We start from the raw sequence: 24787 nt of genomic DNA on the forward strand, positions 1-24787 counted from the left end.
GTCAGCCTCCGAGGACCCAGGGTGCCGGCAGTGGGAACTCCTACTTCAGTGCTGGCTGCGGACCCTGTGTTCCTTTCAAACAAAGGGCCTTGGACTTGAACATTAGATCACGGTTAAGTAGGGAGAGAGAGCAACTCAAGGGTCCAAAGTCAAAGGTCAGCTACAACTGTGTGGTTTTTTGAAACCACACAGCCACTTTAGACGCATTATTTGCACGAGAGTCGGTGTTTCAGCACCTTCGTGATTTCAGAGTGTATAAAAGGGACAAGGGAGCAGAGGAGGCATTTTCCACCCGTTCATGAGTAAAGCAGAGAAGAAAGTGCTTTCTTACAGGGAAGTGGAAGGCCAGGCAGGACAGCTGGCCGTTTCAAGGTTCCCCCACCCACGGCCCTGCATGGAGACGCTCCCAGCAGCCCAACAGGACCATGCGGGAGGCTTTTCCATCTTCTTCACTCTGGCTGCTTAGAGCCCCACGCTACAGAGCTGGGCAGCCCCGAGAAGTTCCCGGTGCACCTCTGATGCCTCCGAGGGGGAGTGGGGGACTGCCCTCAGGTCACAGTATGGCACACACATTTTCAAGCCAGAACTGAAGAGAGAGATGGTCACCATTCAGTTTTTACAGGCAACATTTTGGCTATTTTCAGTGTGGATAGCTACGCATAAGAGCAAACATGAACCTATGTAGAATTCAGAGGTAGCCTTTATCTGCATTTATTTATTTTTTAAACTAAAAGGTATGTAGAAACCATCCTCTGTAGTGATTTGGCTAAGCCAATACATTCACTTTTGACAATAAAATGGCAAAACGTAACCAAAGAAAAGCATCAGGGAGGGACCACGATGGCGTCAGCGCTCCACGAGCAGTTCGGGTCTGACTCTGGCTAGCCTGACCGCAAACAGGGGCACACGGTGGGCTTGAGCACGTGCTTCTAATCTAGCAAAAACCACCAGGCCTGGCTTTCAGGTCTCGCTAGCCTCTATGGGTGAAGCCGCAAATGACACTTCAGACACACACCACAGTGATCTCATGGCTTCAGGATGACGGCCGGACCGGAGCGAAGCGAGGGGGCCCTTGCGGGCCGTTCACACGGGCCGCACAGACGCCGCCTACCCAGGCCGCCCGGTGCTGGAGGGGACTGGAAGGAGACGCGTTCAGAAGCCACAGAAAACCACAAGGAGTTAAACAGACCAAAAAAGTGTTCACGGGATTTGTAATGCAGCCTTTAAAATCCAATCTTCGGACCTCAAGGGGAGAGCAGACTCTCCTTTCAACAGATTGCGCGAACTTCCCTTCTGAGAAACGAGAACACGAGGCTCCTTTGTCCTTCATGAACGGTCCACAGACACGCGGCTACGGAGGCAGAGCAGAGCCCGCACGGCTGCGACACGGAATACTGAGAACACGGCGGTCCCCGCGACAGAGCGGCGTGCTGTGTCCGCGTCATTTGTTGCTAACCTAAATCTATTTACAGTCATTTCAAGCAAGTACAGCAGATGCAAACTTGGACACAATAAAAAGGAAGTTGTCAAAAAAATCAGTGCAATTATCCGGAGCTGAAAATTTTCCTTACAAAAGAGTCCGCACGTGTGTGTCACACAGACAGCCCCGTCAGAGAGCACACGCGCACCGCATCTACACGGGAAACACGTCACCGCAGCCGAGCCTGCGGGCAGGGCCGCTCGAGAGAAGCTTGTCGGTTACTTTGGGGAAGGGCTTAAAACATAAATAAAAACACTTGCATTCTCAAAGTGAGGCGCACAAACACTGCAGAAGTTTCTGTTCACTGTACGTCCCTTCCTCGCGAGCGCGAGAGAGGAGTCAGGTCACAGGGAGATCGCTATGGCTTCTCTGGGCCACGGGATTGTCCACTGTCTGGATTGTGTCAGCTTCTAAAGCTCCTCCCAATGGAACTGCCTTAGGTATAGGAAAATGCCCGGGAAAAATCCTCTTAACTGTCCACCAGCTCACAGTCCCGCTGAAGGAGTATATCCAGACCCTGACGGCTCCGGAACAAGCCAAGTGCTTCTGTGACGACGACGAGCCACCGAGAGAAGCCGTCCCAGCCCCCCAGGCCCCCCGAGACAGTGTGGGTTCCAGCTACTGCAGGACGCGTGGCTGGTCTACCCTTAGCATATCGTATCAAATATAGAATTTGACTGAAAAACTGCCTTGTAAAAATAAAATTTAAATCACCCTGCAGATCAATGTAAAATTACATTGCCGCATATATAAGAAAAACAATTCATCCAGAAAAATTACATTTGTGGCTTTCAAAAATAAATTATCCGGCAAACTTGCAGGTAAACATTAGGCAATTTATAAAAGTTGGGGAAAATAATTTCTATCATATCCATCAGGTACCATGTGCACTGGGGATATCCACATCGGCCAAATCAAACCAGAGCAGAAAGAAAAAAAATAAATAGCAACATTTGCATTTAACGACGATAAAAATAACATATAATATAACATCAGTAAACCCCCCACCCCCCAAGCCCTGCTGTAGGAACTGAACTCAACTGTCTTTTCCGAAGAGCACTCCGTAACCAGGGTGAACGGCAGTGACAGCAGTGACCACGGCCGACCTCCCGGATCGCGGACCTCCCTCCGCTCCGGCCGCGTCCCTCTCGGGCCAGCCCGCCCAGTGGCCAGGGGTCGCCTGTGGCTCTAGAGTGCAAACATTCATCCAAGGGAGTGTGACAACACTACCAAAAAGCAACGTCACCTTACAATGTCAAAGCAGACCCCACAATGTTGTCGCACAAGTGTGTATGCGAAGACTTCGCAAAACCAAAACCAAACAATCCCTTTCAGAAAGTACAGGTATGCCCAGTTTTACAAAAAGGTATTGGAACTAGGGAAGTCTGAGCTCGGAGAACACGGACAGGACGGACTCTCAGGGTCACCAAAGGGCGCTTCCACACACGGCGGCCATCCGCGGCTCCCCTGGGCTTCCTTCATTGCTCTGTCACTGGGGCGACGGTGGAGTGGACAGAACGGACAGTGAGAAGGGCTGGGAAGGGTCCTTCTTCTTTAAGTGACATTTAAAATCGACTAGGAGACTACCAGTATGAGAGTCTGACCAGGAGACATCTTTTTAAAGAGATGAGAGAAATCCCAGTTTTTCTTTTAAATGAATCCAGGTTTCTACACCATAATTTTCACATTCAGTTTGCTTAAAGCAAGGCACACCTTACTTAACAGCGGGGGCAGGGCAAAGCGGGCACACAGACACCTCTCACCTCTGTGAGGGCCCCAAGCCTCGGGCGACCCTAGGAGCCGGGGAGCCCTGTCAGGGCCATGCGGGCCGAGGGAGCCCTTGGGGTGGGAGTAAGCGTCGTCAGAGACGGGCAAGGGCCCCTTTTGGCTTCCTCGGGAACAGGGCTCAGACTTAGTCTACTGCACTTTGAGGTTTTATGCTGTCTCAAAATTTATCCTAATAATGGGGGGACTGGTAGAAATTTGGGAAACCAGTTATTTACCTGAGAAATTGTAACTACAGCCATTTGAATTCTGAATCATCAGATGTGTACAAAGGTTTGCAGCTTACCTAGCTGGAGACGTTTGGTCTATTAATGCTTTTAGTATTAAAAGTTTTATAAAACAAGCACAGGGCTATAAAAAGTACCCTTCTCAAAGGACTTTGGCCCACTAAAAGGAAAACCCCTCCTTCAAAATAATAAAACACATTTTAGGTCTAATCTTCCAGCAGCCCGCGATCTCTCCTGGGTGTTAGCTAAGTCCGCCTACGCTGCCCCACGGCTCCTCCCTGCTGGGTCCCCGGGGCTCGGGGGAGAGGATCCCTCTGACTTCAGGCAGCCCTGGAGCCTTGGCTGACGGTATAAAATACAGACGCCCAGCCCCAGCCCTGGAGAGCCAGATCCGGGAGTCTGCATCTTCCGTGAGCACCACCAGCGGCCCGACCGCCAGGACCCTGCTTGCAAGGAGCAGAAACACACCTTTGAGACACACGGTTCCAGATGATCCTAAAAACGGCTGAAAACTAACCTAATTTCAGATTCCGAAAGTGTATTAGTGAAAAGATTTCCTCCTTAGCTTGAATGCTCTGGGAATTTAAGCCAAGAGTGTATCGGCATTCTTCTGGAAAGAGGAGAAAGTGCCAATTGCCAATAAGACGACAGGGAATTGCAACATTTCTTAGAGCAGAGGCTTCTGTTCATTTTAAAAAGACCAAAAAAAAAAGAGAGAGAAAGGAAAAGGAAAAAAATCAACAACCAACCAAACCCCAAAACAAGAAAGATACAGCAAGAAGAGGCTAACGCCGTCAGTAAGACACGCACACGCACATGCACACGCACTCTGAGTACTTATCCTCACAAATAATAGTCGCCCCTTTGTCATCGCCGCCCAAACGTAGGCGAGTGCCCGGCACACTCTGCCCGGTGCCCCGCCCGGCCGCGCCCCAGAGCCCGCAGACCGGAAACAGAGGTGGGCGCTTTCTCCAGCGCAGGGCGCCCCCGGGGCCCTTGCTCCCCCGCAGGGCCAGAGGTAAGTGTCGGGCTGGGCTTGGGGAGGCCTTCAGCAGGGAGAAGGAAACAGACAGAGCACAAAGCAGCACGAGGGGAAGGCGCGTCTCCTTCCCAGAACCTCTACATTAAATGTGGACTTTTTTTTTTTTTTTTTTTTTTTTTTACATCGTCTACAAGGACCAATAGCCCACTGAGCACAAACAGAGTTGTCCATTGTTACCTTTCCAAGTGGTCCATGGCATCACGCTTAGTGCAACGGTCTCTAGACGGGCAAACCACGTCTGGGGCCCAGGACGCCAATCTCTTCTGCCGGCTTTGCAGTCAGCCACCTCCAAGGGCGGGGGCTTGCCGCCAACCGCCAGCCCTCTGCGCCTTTCAGTGCATAGATCCTACGAAACTCATCTAACAGAACCAAACACAGAGAGAGGGACACTCTGACACAAGGACTGGCTTCCCAGGAATGGAAGAAAATACATTCCATTTGTGCTTAATCGGCTGAGCAACACGGGGGACAGGAGGTGGGGCAGGGCCGCTGTGCCCGTGCCCAGTCCTCCCACAGGTACAGGCTACGCAGGCTACGTGGGGGGGGGGGGGGGGGGGGGGGGGGGGGGGGGGGGGGACGGCGGGTGGCGGTCACACTGACTCAGCTGCTTACTCCCGTACGTCAGCACTGAGAACCACAGGCGGTGGTCCAGCCTCCAGGCTCCACAACACTCTTGATATGGTGAACAGATCACAAGAAGCACCCCGTAGTCAATAAAATGAAAAAACAGCATCTATCTATCACATTAATACTGCAAACCAGATATATATATTTTTTCTCTTACATTAAAGACATAACAGTGAAAAAGGATTGTACTGTATTTATCACCACAGACCCGTATTCTTTAGAAACTTTGGAAAATAAATGTCACAGTCCTGTAGGACAAATCTTATGAATAGACTGTCGGCATATTGTCTTTTTTTCTTTTTTTAAATAAATTTTTATTAAAATGGCACTTGTCTGCCAATCTCTCTGGACCTAGAAATGCTGTAAACACACACGGCCCATCTTCTGCCCCCGCTCCTTATTTCAAGCTGAGTGAGAGGCGGGCGGTGGCGGGATTAGACACCCGTGGGCGCCTCGGCGGGCCACCTGCCCTCGGTCCTGAACAGCTGGTGGCAGCCCTGTCAGGAACGCGCTCAAATCACTCGGACATAGCGCTGGTGGCCACCTCAGAATGCTCAAGGCTTTAAAACCACAGCCGTGCTCTGTGTCACTTTCACTCTCTGAGAACGTTCACAGCTAGTTTGAGCCCATCAATTTCATAGAGAATCATGTTAAAAACAAGTAAATTGAATGACCAAATAAATTAAAAATGTTTTAAAGCCCTGAGTTCATAGACTGGTTTTAGGAGATTTTTAGGAAACACGGGACTCTATTTTAATAAGCAGCTTATAGATTTTGGCAAACCATATTTCCTACAACAATGGGGTCTCATACAGGTCTGCAGTTCAAAATCCAAGTTTGAAATCTGGGACAGAAGGCATTCTGGAAAATGGAGAATCTACTAAAATCAATGACGTCTCATGTTCGATGCTGGCTGTCACGGAAGGGCTGGGCATCTGTTGGTCTGAGTGTAGCTGGTCTCATGTGAATCCAACTCGGTACACAATCGTAAACACTAAAACACGTCAAGCAAAGTACATGGTGCGCAGGGTGTCCTGATGAACCTGGACGGCCTTCGCCAACGCTTGATGGTCTCGTCCATTACTCTGCCCGGAGGTATGGCTTCCTTCGGCACTGTGGGGACGGGAGGACAGAGAGAGAGAGAGAGAGTGCAGCCCTTAATGCACCTTGAGGCACCGGCTGTCTGGGGAGGCAGCCACAGAGCTACCAGGTGGTGAGGACGCGGGTGTCTTGGCGTCTGCGTTACGCTCGGCTCCGGTCCCCAGGGCCCCCCTGTTTCCCAACCTAAAAATGCAGCTCCCAAAGCCGGTTTCAGGGGCAACCCCTGCCGTGCCCCTGGCCAGGAGAGGCCCACCACTCACCTGTCATGTTCTTTGTCCACCAGGTGGTACCTGGCCCGGAAGGCCACCAGGTGGGCGTAGTATGCTGGCGCCGGGATGGACACGGAGCGCGTGCAACGCACGTAGGTGTGACACAGCTGGTAGGTGAGAATCTGCAGCTCATCGGAAGAGAAACGATTGTCATCCCAAAGCACGTGATAGTGGGAAGGCCTGCTTGTTCCCTAAAAGCAGATCAGAGGATCAGAGGAGTGAACGTGCAAGCATGAAGTCCAAAACTCACCTACACAGGGCCCTGCTGAGAAGCCAGGCTTCGGTCCCCCACTCCGGACGACTCAGTGGGAGCTCAGGGACAAACACCCGTGGCCTCTTCACCGACACAGGCCAGGAGTCTTGAGGTGACAAGGGGCTACGAGGTGACCTTCCCCGGACATCCCGCTTGTGTGTAGCAGGAGACAAGGCTGAACCCCACGAAGCGGGAATTTGATTTGGAGTCAGCCTCTCTGTCCCAGGCCACAGCTCCCGAGGCCGCATCACCGCTCAGCTCTCAGCTCGCTCACTGAGCTCCAAGCGCACGGCACGGCCCTGGGGCCCCACCACCATACCTGGCCTTTGCACCCACTAACCCTCACCTGTTCCCTGGCCCCCTGCCCACCTCCCCTACCTCGCCGCCGGGAGTGCCTTGCGTGGGGCTTGTGCTCTGCGAGTATCTGCGGAGCATGCGGACCATGTCACAGGGACACCAAGATTGGGCAGCAGGGACCCTGGGTCCTTACCTGGATGCCAGCGTGGCTACACAGGTAGAAGTCAAACTCGGTCGGGTGGGTGATTTTCGTGTCCACAGTTGTGCCTGCTGGAATGTTTCCACTTTTCCCAACCTTCAGCAATACAGGAACCCGTTAGATACGTCCAGGGACAACAACAGAAAGCAAGCAAACCCATCAGCCTCACCCACGCCACCTTCAGATGCTGGCCCTTCCTGACCGTGGGTGGCCGGATCTTGCCGGCCTTAAGTTGGCTACACACTGACTTAGCACAACAGCACGAAAATAGAGCTTGACAAATAGCCCTACAAGTGAGCAAGTTCCTGTCCTACGAGGGCTGGGGTGCTTTCCCCCCCCAGGTCTTGTAAGGTCCCAGGAAAGAAATGCAGGTGTCTTCCCTTCACTGAAGAACATGCACGTAGCGCTCGAAGGGCTCAATGTTGCTGCTGAGGGCACCGACAACGTACACATCTAAAACCGTGCACGACAGACACCCGGCGGGCCGCCACCCGTGCACAAGCACACCTGACATTCAAGGCGGACGAGCTAGACTGCCCAGAAGGCTCAGGAGCGCCCTCGCTGGCCCGCTGGCTCAGTCACCACCAACCAGAGGGCACGCTCGCCATCCAGGAGAGCTCTCCATCCAGGAGAGCTCTCCATCCCCCCACCCAGGCCGTCCAAGAAGCAGGGGGATGGGCTGGGCTACAGATGGTACCAAACCACTCAACTCTAAATGCACATTCTGGGATTGCAGAATCACCAAGCTCCCAGCTCCTGCTGCTGGGGCCGTGACAACGCGCAGGCTCTGGAGTCCAGCCGTGATCAGGAAGTCACTGACTTTTCAGCTCCGCAACTTCCACAGACACACACGCATGTGCGAGTCCCAGTCCCTCCTGGGCCTCTTTGGATTACTTCCTGCCAACCTTTCTCACACCTTCCAATGTTTAAAAGTCAAGTATCTGAAAACGGTGCCCCCCCCCCCCGATTTAGACTTTATCATCCCTCGAGTACTTTCATTTCTCGCTACACATTTAAGTCTCCGTGAGCACGACACTGTTACCGCACAGGTGTTCACACAGGGCAGGTGTATCACATATCCTGCCACTTGCAGTTTTGCTCAATACGGACGACTCTGAGATGTGTTCCCGTGCTGCACAGTCTACCTGCTCGCCGCTGGGCAGCACGCCAGCACAGGACTACATCACGATGCTTCCTCCTCTTAGTAGACGAAGTACGGCTATCAGAAACAATGCTGCAATGAACATTCGTCTACTTGTCTCCTTACACACACGCAGGTGGGCTTCTGCAGGGCTGCAGTCACCAGACTGCATCCGAGCTGACTGACCAGTCTGCACTCCCGTTGGAAGCACAGGACAGTCTTCGTAATAACACGTTTACTCTCTGCCAAGGTCAACGCAAAGTGCTCGGGACCTTCCCAACACCCTCAGGAAGGTGCTCCCAGGAGGCCGACACCTGTGGCCACGTAGCCCAGATGCTGGGGGTAGACTGGCTCTAGACCCGTGCTCCTGACCACGGCCCAGCACCCACATCCTTGCCAACACTTGGCTGTTATCAGGATAACTTCATGAGTCCCCCCCGACCCCCGCCCCCATTACTTCCCATTCTCTAAAAAATTTTGTGTAAGATTATTCTTTGATAGTTTGGTAAAAGTTGCCTATAAAAAATCTGCATAAACTTCACAAAATAAGCTAAATAGTTTCTTCTTTTTTCCTATTCTCTGCCACACTTTAAGATCATCTATTCTTGAAGGCTTGGTGACACTTGCCTGTAAGGCTCCCTGGGCCTGATGCCTTTTGGAAAAGACGATTCGATTATCCTCCGGAGCTGGTTTTAGTAATTTCCCTGATTTCACAAACAACCATGTGTATCTATCTCTTCCCGTTCTTCTAATGTATCTATCAGCATCAAACTGTTAGCATCCCACGATGATTTAAGTAACACATCCCCCTTCTGGGGTCACAGACTCTTTTGGTTCTTAACATGGTTACGAGTATCGCCTTTTTTCCCTCCCTGAGTCTTGCTAGGTCTCCCTATCTTCAAAGAAGCAGGTTTCGTTTGTGTTCATCTGCTCAGTCTTCTTCATTATCTCCCACGGAGAGGGGCTGGGGTTTAGAAACAGGCTGACCCTGAGCCCGTGTGGCTCCTGGCGGGCGGCTTGCAGGCGGCAGCGGGAGGAAGCCTGAGCACACCGGCTCCTCGGCCTTCCCTGCGCACCCAGGGCCAGCAGCACCTCGGTCCTTCCGGCCCCGTCGGCTCCCTGGCCCGTCCTGTCTCTCACCTCCCAGCGCACCCTGTCCTCTTCTCTCCAGGACAGTGCCAGCCGCGCTGCACAGAGTCCGACACGAAATCTTCTTTTCATTCAGTCCTGGTTACTTTGTAGTTTTTATTCCCCTTGCATGCTTACTGCGTGTGTGACTTAGAAGTGAATTTAAAATTTCAGGTTTTCTTAAATGTCTTTTTCGTTCTGCTGATTTAAAGTCTAATTGTATGATTTAAAAAAAAAAAAACAAAAACGTGGTTTTCCTATAGATCTATTTCCAATAGATTTGGAAATCTCCCAAGATCTCCTTGTGACCAGGAAGAAGGCGACTTTCGTAAGCCTTCCACGTGAACGCGAGCGTCCGCGGCAGGATGCTCGCCGTGAGACCTGGCCTGGTCGCCCCCCTCCCAGCGTCTGGCTTTCGGTCGCGCGTGCCTGCCCGCGTGTCTGACCGTGCTGTGTTAAAGCACGCCTCTCTGATGGAGGGTTTGTCACTTTCTCCTGGGAATTCTGTCTGGTTTTCGCTACACGGTATTTTCTTCCTTTTACGTATTTTTAGGTCACGGCGTTAGGTGCGTCCAAGCCCAGGGCTGTTACATCTTCTTGGTGGATGTGACCCTGCGATTGTGACAAACTGTCCCGTTCTCTCACTACAATCTGTATTTCGCCCTCGCTGTGCCTTCTCTGGTGTGGGGACCCGAGCAGCGGGAGGGCTGCTGGCTCTCAGGGGAGTGTCCCCTTCCCTGCGGGCACTGTCCCTTTTCACAGGCGGCTACATGACGCTGCGCCCTTTAGGACACTAGGCTATTTGTATGTTTATTTTTATTTCTCCTGTTGAGAACATGGAAAATACCTGTAACCAGAAGATTCCTACCTTTCTTCAACTGTCGCGATTTCTTAGCTGTTCGATCTATAAACCTTGCCTCTCCCTTGTGCTCGTTATTCTTATTCTGGAACTCCCAGGAGACACACCCTGGGACGGGCTCCCCGGAGCCCCACCACCCACCACCTTCAGCACCCCACCACCCTCAACGGTCCCCAGTCTGTATCCCAGAGACTCTGCCCAGTGTCTTTGTCATGGCTGCCACAAGCCTTTTTTCAGAGCCAGGGGTCTGGTAATTTCTTTACTAGACAAATGAGATCTCCTGCCCGGTCCTGTCCCAGGCCTGTGGGATGAACGGGTCCACACATCTCACCAGCCTGAGGACAGCCCTTCTCCAGCGCCCAGGGCTGGGACTCCGTGAAGCCCCTTGTCAGGGCTCTGGGCACGGGCTGAGCAGACACCTGTGTCCCTCACGGCCCCACAGCCTAAGGCCGACCTCTGGCCACTCCTCCAGTCCCAGAACCTCACCCGCTCGTTCTTGTCGGTGCAGAACAGCCGTGTGTGGTGCCTTTTCTGTACAACTATGAAAGTGATCCCGGGCTGGTAGTCTTTTTCTAGCTTAATACACGCCTCACGAATGGCCAGCAGCTCATGGTGGAGAACCTGAGGGAAAGAAAAGATGAGTTTAAGGATGGTTCTTTTTTTTAACAGTACCTTTCTACCTCGGAATAAACCCCTTAATAACACGCGCTGCTTGACAACTCCTCGAAGGTCAGTCCTCCGGCTGTGCCGGCTTGTGGTCAGCGGTGTGACTGCCTTTCTGCATTTGCTTTTTCGTTTCTATAATTGAGCAGATGAGACCCAGGTGTCATAGTTAAATGGTTTAAATTAGATAGTGCATACCATTCCTCAGCACGGTTTCTAGAATGTTCTGAGTGCTCCATAAACAACACCCGTCACGCGCAGAAGTAAGAAAGCACAAAGGGAGACACACATGAACAGATCAAGTCAACAACTCGTTTTCCGTGCCAGAGAGGAGGGAGAGAACCCAGCGGAACGAACACTGGCTCAGGAGTTAAACCGGGGTTCACACCCTAGCCCTGCTGCAGGTAGCTGTGCGGCTCTGGGAAAGCCATGGGCCCTCTCTGATGCCCAGCTTTTTTTCACTTTTCAAGTGGGAACACCCTACCGTGCAGGCCTGCTGCAAAGACTAAAGGAAGGTACCAAGCGCCTGGGAGTCAGGGCACAGGGACATGATGACGCTGTTCTCCGCCTCTGTGTCCGAGACAAACAGGCAAACAACTTCTCAGGCCGTGAAGAGGCCACTCCAGGAACCACACACCTTAGATTTTTAGCCACGGTCTGAATCAAACATCGTGTTGTTTCCAAAGTGTCTTGGGTTCTGGGTTGAGAACCGCAAGCTGCGGGGATCCCGTTAGGCACAGGCTGTTCCCAGAGTGACAGACACAGAAGGTGCAGACCCCTCTCCAGCAGGTATGGCTGTGGTAGGGGGTGGGGGGAAGGGGGCACAGAAGGGGAACATTCTCTACCAAGGGAAGCCAAGAGCTTTTGTACAGAGGTGCCTTCAAGGTCGGCACACACTGGGCCGTGGATGTTGGGGGGCGAATGTCAGAGGGACCAGCCCTGCCCCTGCAGCAGCTCTCTGAGGCCCTGGCCAGAGGGTTGACTCCCTTCTTCCCACTGACCAAGGGCCTGGGGTGGGGGGGTATGAGCTGTGGCCCCCTTCTGGAGCAGGAAGGTCTAGGTATTCTCTAGCCTGCATGTCCAGGGGAGCCTGGGGCCTCGGACACACAGCAGCGCAGGACTGGACACAGGCCCAGATCTTCTGCCTTCCCCGCTAACATCTCCCAGAGGCGCGTGTGGGGACAGGGTGGGTGGAGGTGTAACTGGCTGGGATCGGTGTGGGGGAGACACATTCAGGGCATGGTCTCCCGAGCGCTGGGCGAGGACGGAGGTCCCCGCAACAGGGAGGGACCGCAGGCGCTTGGAAGCAGAGCACAGCAGCAAGATGCCGCACCTGTTCTCCTGCCCTTTCACTCCGCGTCTGACGCCTCCGTCCCCCGCCTTCTGGACAGCGGTGCAAGCCCGCGATCCACACGTCACCCAAGACCCCATCCGGACGGTGGCCAGTCCCACAAGCCCTCCTCCCAAACGGGACTCCTGGCCAGCTGCCCTCCTGGCCCCCTGCCAGCGCCATCACCAGGGCTCTGAGGCCTCCACCCTGCAGCCTGCCTTTCCCGCCACACATGGAGGTGACCCCCAGACACAGTGGGGGTCCCCAGACTCCCCCCACCAGGCGCCCAGAAGGGCACCCCGCTGAGCCGGCCCAGACCCGACCTCCCTGGGGCTCCTCGTCCCCCCCGCCCCCGCCCTGCCTGGGTCCTGCTGGGCTGGTGGCGTGTTCCCGGCCCGCCGTCCAGGCGCCGCCACACGAACTGTGGGGGAGAACAGACGTCAGCGCGCCGGACGGACAGGTGACTCTTGGGCACTCTGAGACCCCGGAGGCGGCCGCGGGCACCCACCTGCTGGAACTGGCCCTCGGAGACGCCGTCGCGATAGAAGATGATGCGTGTGGGCTTGAAGCGCGTGGACTTGTAGAACTGAATGAGCAGCTCGCGGACCATGGTGGCCAGGTCCTGGATGATCTCCTGCCGGTGCTGCTGGACCCGCACCGTGGCGCAGTAGCGGTTGGGGTGCGCGTCCATGCTGCCCACGACCTGCGGGGACGAGCGAGGGCACATGTCACCCGCCCAACATCACGGCGCAGTCGAGGGGCAGCGGCGTGTGGGAGTCAAACCTGCTGTCTCGGTTTCTTTTTGGGACGTGGCCACCGTGCTTACTAAACACGGGACAGAGAAGTGTGCTGCGAGCGTCTGATGAAAAGGAGGCGACTCTTCTGAACCCTGACTGCCCGCGAGCCGAGCTGGCTGAGTGCCATCAGCCCCACAGAGGCCAGATGAGGAAGCTCTCATTTCCTCAAAGCACCACGCTCCCCCAGAGAAGCTGCCTGCCCATCAGGGCACAGCCCTGCTCCCCGGGAATGGGGCACCACCCCGAGGGCAAGCTGGTGAAAGCCCAAGGGGCACAGTTCCTCAGCAAGGAGGGGCTGGGGAGCGTCTCACCAGGTGGAAACCGCACTCTAGGTAGGACGCGGAGGTTCTGTAAGGCTGAGTCCAGGAGGAAGAGTCACATTACCGAACGCTGCCTTGCCAGAGGAACACAACCCCTGAGTGACACCAGACGTATCCAGCGTGTGTGTGTGGGGGGGCACAATGGACCCTGGGGAAGCCTGCACCTCCCGGGGGCCCAGCCTCCCCGGATGGTCAGAGGGTGGCTGGCCCTGTCCACACACGTGGCAGGTGCTGCCCGTCTGTGACTGCTCCAGAAATAGCCGCCATGATGGAGGGAATGGGACACGAAGCCCCTCACGCGGGAGCCTGACAGTGCAGCGGCCCCCAACGCCCCACACAGCTCAGACCCTAACCCTAAGCCTCAGGCTATCTACAGCTGTGTTTTCTGTTGCTTCTCTTGAGCAACGGAGCTCGGCTTTTCTGGACTTCATGTGTTGGCTGAGGAAACGAGCGGTGACCCCACGAGGTTATGACTCAGCAGAGTGACGCAGCCCAGAGCCCAGCGTGTAGCAGGTGCTCAGAAAATGTCAGTCTTCTCTGATTAGTCTGGAGGCTCGACAAGTGGCCCTACGTGGGGTCAGGCCTGTGACAGGACGCACAACAGCCCGGAGGTCACGCTGGCAGTCCCCATGGGGGACGCAGGGGACACAGACCTTGAGCCTGGTGCCTCCTTCCCTCCCCCCGGCTGCCCAGGATGCAGATGGGGGGCCCCGTCAGAGACAGCACCTTGGCCCTGCGCACCCCTTCGCCAGTCCACGCTATTCCACACGCCCTTGAACAAAAGGCCGTTATGCTGCTCCTCCTGGGCCCTGTTGGCTGGGGCACAGAGCAGGGGCCCAGGTCAGCCTCCAAGGGCAGGAGACAGCTGGCGAGCGGGTGTGCAGCGCGGGTGTGCAGCGCGGGTGTGCAGGGCCTGGAGGCAAAGCCCTCGGAAGCCGAAAGGAACTCACGGGCAGATGGAGGGCAAGACCTCCGCTGAACTCGGACCATAACTACTTCACGTTTAGCGTTTTAGAATAAACGAAAATGTTTAAAAAGAGTGCAGCGTAAGGAAAGTAGGCCAACGAGTCCTGCACAGCATCGGCCGCCACAGGCAGAGAGCACCCAGGCCCCCAGGAGCTGCAGGCGGGGTCCCACAAGACGGGAGTCACGACCTCCTGGCTTCTCAGACACACTCAGCCACGTGCAGAGTCCCCTCCAAATACCAGTTTTCCACGAGACTCTGTTTTGCCAGCTGCTCCACATGCCCTCCCACAGGCAGCCTGGCCAGGGCACAGGTGCCACGTGTGGGAGGACGTGGCCGCCGCGGCCCAGCGGAAGCACGGGTACTCACAGCGGCGATGGAAGGCTTCTTCCCGTCCCCGGCGGGTGGGTGAGTGACGTCGGCCCCCAGGAAGATGACGGGCTGCTGGAACACAGGCGGCCTGCGGAGGGAAGCCGGAGTGTCTCAGGCCTGTGCCCCCGAAGAGCGTCACTTGCGTGGCAAAGGCACTGTGGTTGTCTTTTTGACAAAAACCCCGTATTTTCTGATGGCCCACAGAGAAACCCTGGCCGATAAAGCCACACGAAGTCTGAGCTCTGCTTCCTAAGAAACAACCCAGTGCAGGGGACGAGGCATAGAAGCAGAGACAAGACGGGTCAGGCGTGCACAGCTACAGAGGCTTCTGTGTGCCGGAACGTTCCACATTCATCAGATGTGCTGAGTCTCTACGTTCAGGTTACGAATTCACGAGACGACGGTGTACACGCGGGAGCCCACACGCGAGAGAGTCCCGTACTTGCCTCCCACCTGGGACCTGCAGCCACACTCCCCTGCGTCGTCCTGCGGTCCAGCGGCAGCTTGGGGCTGGGCCGTCCTGCGCTGCGGGGGCCGCCCCCCACTCTGCAGGATGCTCAGCAGCACCCCTGCTCTCAGCCCACGGGGTGCCAGCCCCCTCCCCCCAGGGCTCCTCGTTGTTCAAATGCGGTGTTCCAGCACTTTCCTGAAGAGGCTGTGTGCAGGGAGTCACATGCTCACTTTGCGTTCCAGAGCTGACGCTCTCTGCGGCTTACTGTTTTCTTCTGGAAAACGCAGCCGAAAGGAACACGGACGTGAGCACACACAAGCCAAGCGTTTTTGGACGGCCTGGCCCGCCGCGCTCGCCAGAAGCTCCTGCCGCTCCTGTCCTTGCTACTCTGCGGTGAGAGGCGCCAGGGGCCCGCCCAGCCCGGAGCGGAACTCACTGGGGAACGGTCCCCGCAGGACTCCCGCTGGCCAGAGGCCCCCCCCGGAGCCCAGAGGTGAGGGAAGGGCTCCGAGTGTGTATGTCATGTGTCCGTGTCCACGAAACGTGCACCGGCTCCCCCCGGCAAGTTCTGGCGTGCTGCCAACCACACCTGGGGGGGCTCTTCTCCCGGGGGGCCCGGGACATGGAAGTGGGACACTGGCGAGCTCACGGGGGCTCCCCGCCCCGGGGGACGGCCACGCGGACGGACCTGCTTCTGGGCCCTGTCGTGGACCGCGGCCATTCTCTGTGAGCCTCCAGGGCCCGGCCCCATCCTGGCTCTCCCCGGCACCGGTGCCGCGCCCTCCTCCCAGCTCCCTAACCCACAGCTGTGACTCCCGCCTCCACGGGGAAGCCACACCTCCCAGCAGCCTCGGCCCCTCCCACCAGACGGCCTGCTGCCATGGCAACAAGGCTCCCTGCACAAGGTTCCCCACCCCTGCGTGGCAGAGTCCACACCACGTGACATAGACTGCAGTGCCCCTGGGGTCCAGGACCTGCTTGGTTCTCCTCCACTCTCTCTTCTGGGGCCCCGCGGCTGGCTCCCAGGCTCCATGAACTTTTAACCCTGAAGCCTCCAGGGCAGCAGGCCTGGCCTCCCTCCTGTCTATGCCCTGCCCTGCGGGGTCTGCTGCCTGGCCTTCAATCCCAGCTCTCTGCTGCGGAGCCCTAAGCCCCCCCCCCCCCCACAGCAGACCTGTTTCTGCTCCCCCCCCCGCGAAGCCCCTCCAGCACGCCCCCGCACGCCCCACCCCTTGTGCTGCTTAGGGCCACAGAGGCTCAGCAGAGCGAGCGCCTCGGACACCTCGGACCCTCTCCCAGCCCACACCCAACCTGTCTGCGGGCCCCGCAGCGCCACCTTCCTAACATACCGTCTCGGGGCAGCCCCCATCCTCCCCCGCACCAGCGTCCCTCCAGAGACAACGCAGGGGCCTTTCAGAACAGACACCTCCAGGACCTGTGTCCTGCCCGGAGGGAGCCCCAGGCCACTGCCAGCAGCCCCCCACCCCTGGGTCCTGGGCTAGAACAACCCCCAGCCGTCCTGCCAGGCTCCCACCCGGGGCCCTTGCCTAAAGCACGCCCGGGTCTGGAACACACTTCTCGCAGGCATCCCCACATGCCTATGCCCTTCTGCTCGGCGCTACCTTCTCCACCAGTCCGTTGCCATAGAAACCCCAGCTCCTCACCCTCCTGAGCTCTGGTTCCTCCCACGATGTCACTGCTGCTCACCTGTCAAGACCCATGCGTGTGGGTCCCCCGAGTAGAGGCCTGGGACTCTGGCGGCTGCGGCCCCAGTCCTGGCTCACGGCCGGCACCCACGGAACAGAGCCCGCTGGCTGGGCGCTCACCGCCTGCCCTCGGAGGCTCCTTGGGTCTCCGCGGGGCCTGCGTGACTCGATCCCACCTCGCAGAGCCCGTCTTCAAGCTCAGTCGTCAGACCCGGAGTTCAGAGACTTTCCACGCCATCGCACGGCGACCTACTAACTCCCCGCATCGGGGGGACTCCATGTTCTGAAAGGGCGGCCCTCGCCCGCGGCCTTGCTATGCGCCCACCAGAACGCCCCCGCCTGGGTCCCGACCTGGAACCGTGCCCAGCCGCGCCCACAAAGGCAGCCCGGACAGGCTGTCGGCTGCTGCACACGCGGCCGTCTTCCCTGCCTCTGGCCCGAGCTCACAGAGGCAGCCAGACCTCCTGCTGCCTCCGGAGCGGGGGTGGCCTGACACACTGAAGAGTGAGCGTGGCGAGCGACCCGTGCTTACCCATGTCTGTCATCAAACCCGAACCCCAGGGCCCAGACGCTTCAGCAAGAACCCCCCGACAGCATCTGTCCCCACAGAGTTCTCTCCCTGCTGCAGCAGAAGCTGGCCTGCCCTCAGGGCGCCCAGGGCCCCACGCCAGGCCAAGAGGGACCAAGGACCCCACAGCCCCGCCCACTGATCCCATGCCAGCCCCACACCCCTACCCCAGCCTGGGGTCTGCCAACAGTGCGCCCTGCTGCGGAGCCTCTCAGGGTTCCAGGGGTCGGCTCCTGGTTCCGACGGCTTCAGGGGCGCTCACTGGCAGCCCACGCAGCAGTGACGTGTCGCTCTGCTGAGGCTCGTGTGCTAGACGTTCCAGGTGAGCTCCGGTTCTGACCCGCTCACTCCTTTCATAGCATGGCTGCCCCGTCCCACGTCCCAGGACCCCTGAGCCCTTCCTGCCCTCACCTCACTCCAAGACCCTCATATGCCCCTCATTCCCCAGACTCAGGGCGGCACTGCCCATGTCTGCTGGGACTGTCCAGGACGGTGCTTGGTGCCAGGGATCTGAAGGGGCCCACCCGTGCGCCACACCCCCGCCCCTCCGGGAACTGTGCTGCCCACCGCCGCACGTGGCAAAGCCGGCCTTACCTCCCCTGGGGCAGGAGGATGTTGTTCACGCCCCCCAATTTGACATTGATCTTCAAGCAGAGGTTGGACAAGGTCTGGGGCGTGGTCCTCTGCACGTTCTTCATCTGCACACACTGCGTGGCCATCCCCAGCACCGTGTCTCCCACGCGCTTGACCTCGGCTGCGGAGCACGGAAGAGGCACACGTTGGCAGCTCTCACTGGCCCCTCTTCCTCTGCTCACCCTGACAGGCCCCCACCCCGAGACTGCGACCGTCCGCATGGAAGCACAGCCACGGCAGCCCCGTGGGTGGCTACGCTGCTGGAAGGGGTGACTGGCAGGCAGGGGGAAGTCAGGCCCCGGAGCTCGAGTCTGGGCTCCGGCAGGACTGAGGAGCCTTTCAAGGACTTGCAGGGCCATATGGGCAGAGCCAGGCCGGCCCGGGGGACACAGCACTCCTGGCTAGGACTGCTGCCTTCCATCACGGTGCTCAGGGTTATAAGCAAATCCTGAGTCATTAAAATAAAGACACTGGCATCCTCGACCTCCATAGCACACACACACCCGACTTGAAAGAGCTATCGAGCCTCCCCCCGCCCCGTTTCTGCATTCTTCATGAAGCCACTGTCAGCTGCTCCTGTGCACCCTGTGGAACATGGCACTTCGGGATGGAAACATCGGTGGTGTCCTCCTCGCTCTTTGGAGATGGTGCTCAGAGAGGAGATGTGTGGGTTTTGCATATCTGATTCTGTCCCCATCTAGTTGGGGACCTGGCTGGGGACACTACCTGAGCTTCATGGTCCCCAGCCGCACCGCCTGTCCTGGAGTTACCTGTCTGCACCCCCACTGCCCTGGGGCCTCCTGGAGGGGGGCTGGGACCCTGAACCTGCCAGGCCTGGGACATCACCGCAGGCGCTTGCTAAGTATTAGCTAAATGGACCCACGACTGCTGTTCCCGCCACTTCCAGCGAGCTCTGAGGCGGGCATGGAGACGGTGGTCCCTGCGATCCCTGTGCGGGCACCAACTGGGCATGACAAGCTAACTGCAGGTGCCGGCCTCCAGGGAGGGTGGCCTCGGTGCGGATGTGGGAGCGATGGGCCATGCACGAGCACTCCTCGGTGTGGCACACCCAGGCTCAGGCCACGCCCAGCCCCCCCAGGGTCATGAAGGCAGGGGCCACAGGGACCACGAGAGCAGGGGGGCCTACCGTACACGGGGGTCTTGCCCGGCAGGATGACCACCACCAGCTGCAGGCCAGCGTACGTGTTCTTCAGATGCCTGAACATGGGCTCCACGCTATCTGCCCCCTGGGCATATTTGCAGAAGCACGGCTGGCCCTGGATGGGCATTCCGGCATCCCTCGAGATCTTTCTGAGCTGCTCCGTGAAGGACCTGAAGGAGAAGGGCCAGTCGATGTGAATGCACGGCAAGTGCCCAAGGCTCCACACCAGCCAGAGGCCCCAAGGAAGGGCCGGGCTTCAACGGCCCAACCCCAAACCCCGTCTGTTGATGTCCGCGTCCAAGTTTAAGATCTGGATGAAACCAGGACAACGCATCAACTCAAGGAGAAGGTGTGTGCACACACAGCAGTTCCCACGAGCCACTCACAGGTGTGGGACAGTGCTGTTCTTTCCCAGCAGGGACCACCCAAGCAGCAGGCCTGACCGGCGTCCGGGCGCTGGTACAAGAACCCAGGGCTCTGGAACACCAGACACCGCCATGGGGAGGACAACTGTGAATGCCCCGGCCCCCTGGAATGCCCCCATTGATCCTGGGTGTACATCTTGGACTTGGATGACACTGCTGTGGGAAGGAATGGAACCGACCACAGCGAGAGGGACACCAGCAGCTGCCGCCAGCGGGCCTGGAGAAGTCACGGTGAGGGGAGGGGCTCAGACTCATCAACAGCTTCTATTTTAAACTTTGGAATAAAAATAACATCGCCTTCTACAGTGTGGTATGGACGCTCGGTCCAGGGGAGCCAGGGTTTGGCCTCCTGGACTTCAGTGCACTTAGCCGTGCGCTCACGTACACCGCAGGGGCGTTCACACCGGGCCATCAAGCACAGAGGAGCGGAGGCCAGAACACAGCGGAGGGGCGCCTGGGTTGACACTCAACTGACTTGTTTCCTAGTCTGCTCTGTGCTTCCGGCTCGCTCCGCTGGCCACATGCAGGACAGCCAGCTTCTTGGCCCCGGACTCTGTGCTCGGGACTGTCCGGGCCAGCCTCTGCTAGGATGCGCAGCAGCTACGTGCGCGCCTCGGGCGTGGGGTTCCTTCCCGCTTCCACCGAGACAGGCGGGAAGCTCAAGCTTTCTTTCCGCCATTAGGTCTGTTTGGCACGGAAGTGTGAGTGGCGAAGCTTCACGTTCATGGTGCTACTTTCAAAGGGTCCAACGTCTGGACCAAGTAGGGACAATTTTTTTTTTCCAAGTTTTTTGTTTTTATGGTTTATTTTCCCGAGTAACTTGACTTCACTGAATGTAATTTTCTCTTTTGCATCTAATTTTCAAGTTTATTCATTTACTGCTTTGTTTCTTACATAATCTGTGCTACTTCTTCACACTCCCTCCACCAATAAGTCTGAGAAGGAACAGCAGCCTTGAGGTGGCTCCCACGTCCTGGGCAAGTGTCCTATGCCAGGGAAAGGCTGAGGACCAAACCCGGCCATCACCACCAGGCCTGCTGCCCGGCCCCCCGCGGCCCCGGGCCCCCCCCCTGCGGCCCCGCCCCCGGCCCCCAGAGGCCCCGCCCAGGCCAGGTGCGCCCGCCCCTCAAGCGGCCTTACTTAAGGTGGACTTCCGTGCACTGGCGCTGGGGGGCGAAGCACGCGATGGCCCACACCTTGATCTCAATGCCCGTGTGAAACTGCTTGTTCCGCATGTCCCACACGCCCTGGACAGGGGTGGCGATCGCTTTATTCTGCAAATGGCAAGAAGTTTAGAGTGAGGAGAAAGGGGGCACACACCCCTCTGACCTTGGACTGGGTCACTTTCCCGATGGTCCGCCGGGCCCCTGGTCCGCCGGTGCTCCTGAAGCTGAGAACGGAGCCTCTGTGTGGTCTCCCGTCTCTGACCTGCCCCGCAGAGCACGTGGGCCAGAATGTCTGCGGGACGGACGGACGGACGGACGGACGAAGAGCTGGGCGGGAGATGGGGCTGGAAGGGTGGAGGGTGGACGAACGGGGCAGACGGAGGAGGGGGAGGGGGGCTGGGTGAGCAGAGGGGGCGGGAAGGGCGGACGGAAGACGGACGGACGGACTGAAGAAGGGAGGGGTGATCCCACAAAGTTCCCGGCAGCCCCGAGGAATGGAAGGGACGCGGGATGCCGCAGGAGGGCTTCCGGGTGCAGAACGTGCTCTCGCTCCCTCCACCCGCCGTCACGCCAGCAGCCAAGGAGGGGAAGGAAGTCCAGGCGCAGGAGCAGGTGGGCTGGGGAGGACCCTCCACTCCTCGGGCCATGCCTCCCCGGTGTAAGGAATGGAAGCTGCTCCGACTTGTAGAGACAGAGCGAGGGACGTACCCACTGGAGCTTGTCCTCTGTCACCCAGAAAGGACCAGGCCTCGGCACTGCCATCGGAGGAACCTCTTCTCTTTCCTGTATTTTTCTAACTATGTCCCCACTGCACTAGAGAGAGCCTTCCGTAAGAGACGGCCTGCCACGGGTCTGGTACTCCAGACTCCACACGCACACGTGTGAGCACACATGGCTTCAGCAGACACAGGCTCTTGTGACACACACGAGTGTCAGCCTCAGCCCTGCTGACGTGTGGACAGTCCTGTGTGCTGTAGGACGTCAGCGGTGGTTGTCACTGGAGGCCAGCCTCCAGACATCGCTAAATGTTCCCTGGGGGGGCTTTTAACGTTTCGCTCTGACAATGGACGAGTAGGGTAGGTGAAGAAGAATGTGTGTTCCCACTGAAATGGTTCAGAGATCTGGAAAAATGTGCTCATTTAGAAGCAGGATAAACTTTCAATCCTACAATTCTAACAGTTTTGCAAGATTAGTTTACAAGAGCTACTTTGTTTTCCAAACTACTCCTGCATTTACTAATAGTCAAAAAGTCAGACAGAAGCAGGGGCCGTGAAAAAAACAAAAACAAAAGCACTGGATTTGCGATTTGGGTTGACCACCCACAGGCCACGAAAACCTCTATTCCTAGCCGCCTCTCCACTGACCGGGGCAGACCCCTCTGAGGGCTTTAAGAAGGGCTCAAAGGGGCTGTGTCTGCACAGCGTCCGCATCTGCACGCAGCAGACGCACAAGGGAGCTGAGAAAGCTGGGAAGCCTTGCTCAGAGGCCGTCCTCAGAGGACAGGGACCCCCACACAGAAAACATCCTAAGCCCAAACAAGCCACGCGTCAGAGACACGGAACCATCTCCAAGACCTCTGTGTGCTCTACGAGAAAGTTTCAAGTAAAAAGAAGCATACTTAATGTTATTGTTTGCACTGAAAGGGATGAAAACACATACGAATCGTCCCTGGGCAGCTCACGAAGGACAGAGCGAACACAGTGGCTTCCTGGGAGAGCCCGAGAGACCTGGGGAGACCATCTTCTTCCTGTAATGCCTTGTTCTGCTGTGCTGCTCGGTAGGCAGGCTCCACACTAATGTGGGAGTCAAAGCCATGACCCTGGGATCAAGACCTACAGGCTCTTCCCGCTGAGCAGGCCAAGTGCCACCTCCCTTTAACTGTTTTACCCTTTGAAATTCGGAACATTCTAAAAAGCAGAACTTGTGTTTTATAATAAGGGAAAAACCCCACAAACAAAACCAGGCCTTGCTACAGGTCCCGAGGACTAGGGTGACAGGCAGGGTCACAGCACGCGGGTGAGTGAGGCCTAGGCCCCTGGGCCCCGCCGTCCGCCCCGTAGAGCTGCGCTCCACATCTGGAGGCCTGGCCCGACGGAGTGCACGAACCCTTCCCACAAGCTCCGCGGGGCTCAACAGATAGGACTGCGTTACGATGTGCTGCCGAGGCCGGGCATTACACGGGCAAAAACAAAAACTTGAATGACTAACAACTGTTTGTCACCAAATACCTCGGACACCAGTCAAAAAACAAAACAAAACAAATAAAAAAACCCACCCAAGAAAAAGTAGAAGCTTCTAGAAAATAATTCGTCAGTGCAGAGTGTCCAAGAACAATGCTTTCCAGATTTTAATGGGATAATAAAAGTCACCTTTTGAAAAGACAAAGGGTAATTCTGAAAATCTTCAGAAAGGGCAGAGCAGCTCAGTCTTCCTGAGGCCCCATAACAAGTGCCGGCTTGGACGAGTGCGGCAAGGACTCCTGACCCCGGCCCGGTCTACACCTCTGGCAACAGCGCTGCCCCATGGGGGTCCAAAGCTGCTGCTCCACCCCCACCGGCAGACCCAGCGCGCACCCACACACGTGTCCCAGCCCCGCCCTCCACGTACCCTGCCCCCGTAGAGGATCGAGGGCGGCTGGAGGACCCGTCCGGTCACGTCTGTCATCTCGTCCTTGACCATGATTCCAAACTCACGAACATACGGATCTGTATTAAAACTTGCACTTCGCATCTTGAAAAGGAAAAAGGAAGTAAGCGGTCTCCATCCCAAACATCAGGGGCTCCCCTCCCCCGCACCACATAGCACAGTCCCCATGGTGTCCCCACCCCCAGGCCGGCCGCAGTAGCCCGACTCTCACCAGCTTGCTGATCTCTTCCTGACGATCCGGTGCTGACCGGGCAGTCGCTCTGATCATGGTTGAGGTCTGATTGTCGGTCAGTTTTTTGATACATCTCTGTCCCGCCACTATGTTACAGACCTACGAAGAAGGGACAGACACGGCGCTGGCCCGGTGCTGGGGACGGGCTGGGGCCTGCGGCTGAGCGTGGCACCCTGGCTCAGCCTGGAACACGTCCATCTCTTAGCCACACGTGGCGCCACACAGACCCCGCGGCGGCTGACCCGGCAATCCTCCAGGACCAGGGGCTGCGCGGCGGCCTGCGGTCAGCAGCAGGGAGCCTCCTGGGGGGGCCTGGCCGCCCCGCCGTGCGCTGGGAACCCCGTGACGTGAGAGCAGGAAGCTACGCGCTGATGGGGAGGAAGCTGGGCTTCTGCACCGGGGCCCAGGAAGACCGACTGGACACCGGGGTAACTGGACGAGTCCAGAGAGCTTAAGACGCTAACAGAAAGAGTTAAAATTTGGGTCAGTTTCAGCATTTAGTCTTCCCCCGGGCCAGGACTTTTCCAAGTGAAGAAAACAGCAGCTTTTCTGAAAACATTCCAGCCTGAGCAAGGGGCCTGCTGGGCACAACGGGCGCGTCCTCTATCGGCCCAGGAACCCCGCGGGAATGTCCTCACCGTGTCATTCACGGGGAGGCAGACGCAAGGGGCGTCCCTGGCTGGAGGCCAGCCCCCGGGCAGGTGGACAGACGGGACTTGCCTCGAGGGGAAGGTAGGTGTGTTTCTGCTCCTGTCCGACTTGTAAACATGGAAGGTGCGGGTAACGCAGGACCAGCTTGTGCCTGTCCTTGAAGTACTGAGCCACCGTGCACTCCACCGTCTGCCCGCTCTCCTGCTGCAGCGGGAACCTAGGGAAGCCAGGAAGGGGCTCAGGCAGCGGACCCCGCGGGAGGCGGCTCCCCCAGTCTGCTTGCCGAGGGCCGA

The 24787-nt window shown here is 57.4% G+C and overlaps 1 protein-coding gene across 3 annotated transcripts in view; it reads right to left on the reverse strand.

Annotated features, from left to right (window-relative positions):
- Nucleotides 1-5272: 5272 nt before the first annotated feature.
- Nucleotides 5273-24787, reverse strand: part of AGO2 (argonaute RISC catalytic component 2) — a 97287-nt gene continuing 77772 nt past the window's right edge. For 2 of the 3 annotated variants that reach the window (XM_059395214.1, XM_059395216.1), the window contains 12 exons: nt 24564-24711; nt 23823-23942; nt 23573-23695; nt 20940-21073; nt 19360-19544; nt 18174-18333; nt 14852-14942; nt 12910-13104; nt 10895-11029; nt 7275-7376; nt 6523-6722; nt 5273-6274 (listed from right to left, as the gene is read on the reverse strand). In XM_059395214.1, coding sequence (XP_059251197.1) covers nt 6166-6274; nt 6523-6722; nt 7275-7376; nt 10895-11029; nt 12910-13104; nt 14852-14942; nt 18174-18333; nt 19360-19544; nt 20940-21073; nt 23573-23695; nt 23823-23942; nt 24564-24711 — 1702 coding nt within the window. In that variant the 3' untranslated portion in view covers nt 5273-6165. The remainder of the gene's footprint in view (nt 6275-6522; nt 6723-7274; nt 7377-10894; nt 11030-12909; nt 13105-14851; nt 14943-18173; nt 18334-19359; nt 19545-20939; nt 21074-23572; nt 23696-23822; nt 23943-24563; nt 24712-24787) is intronic. The other variant, XM_059395215.1, reaches the window with a different exon arrangement.

The sequence above is a fragment of the Mustela nigripes genome, chromosome 3, assembly GCF_022355385.1.
Source record: "Mustela nigripes isolate SB6536 chromosome 3, MUSNIG.SB6536, whole genome shotgun sequence".
In the NCBI taxonomy this organism is placed as follows: domain Eukaryota; kingdom Metazoa; phylum Chordata; class Mammalia; order Carnivora; family Mustelidae; genus Mustela; species Mustela nigripes.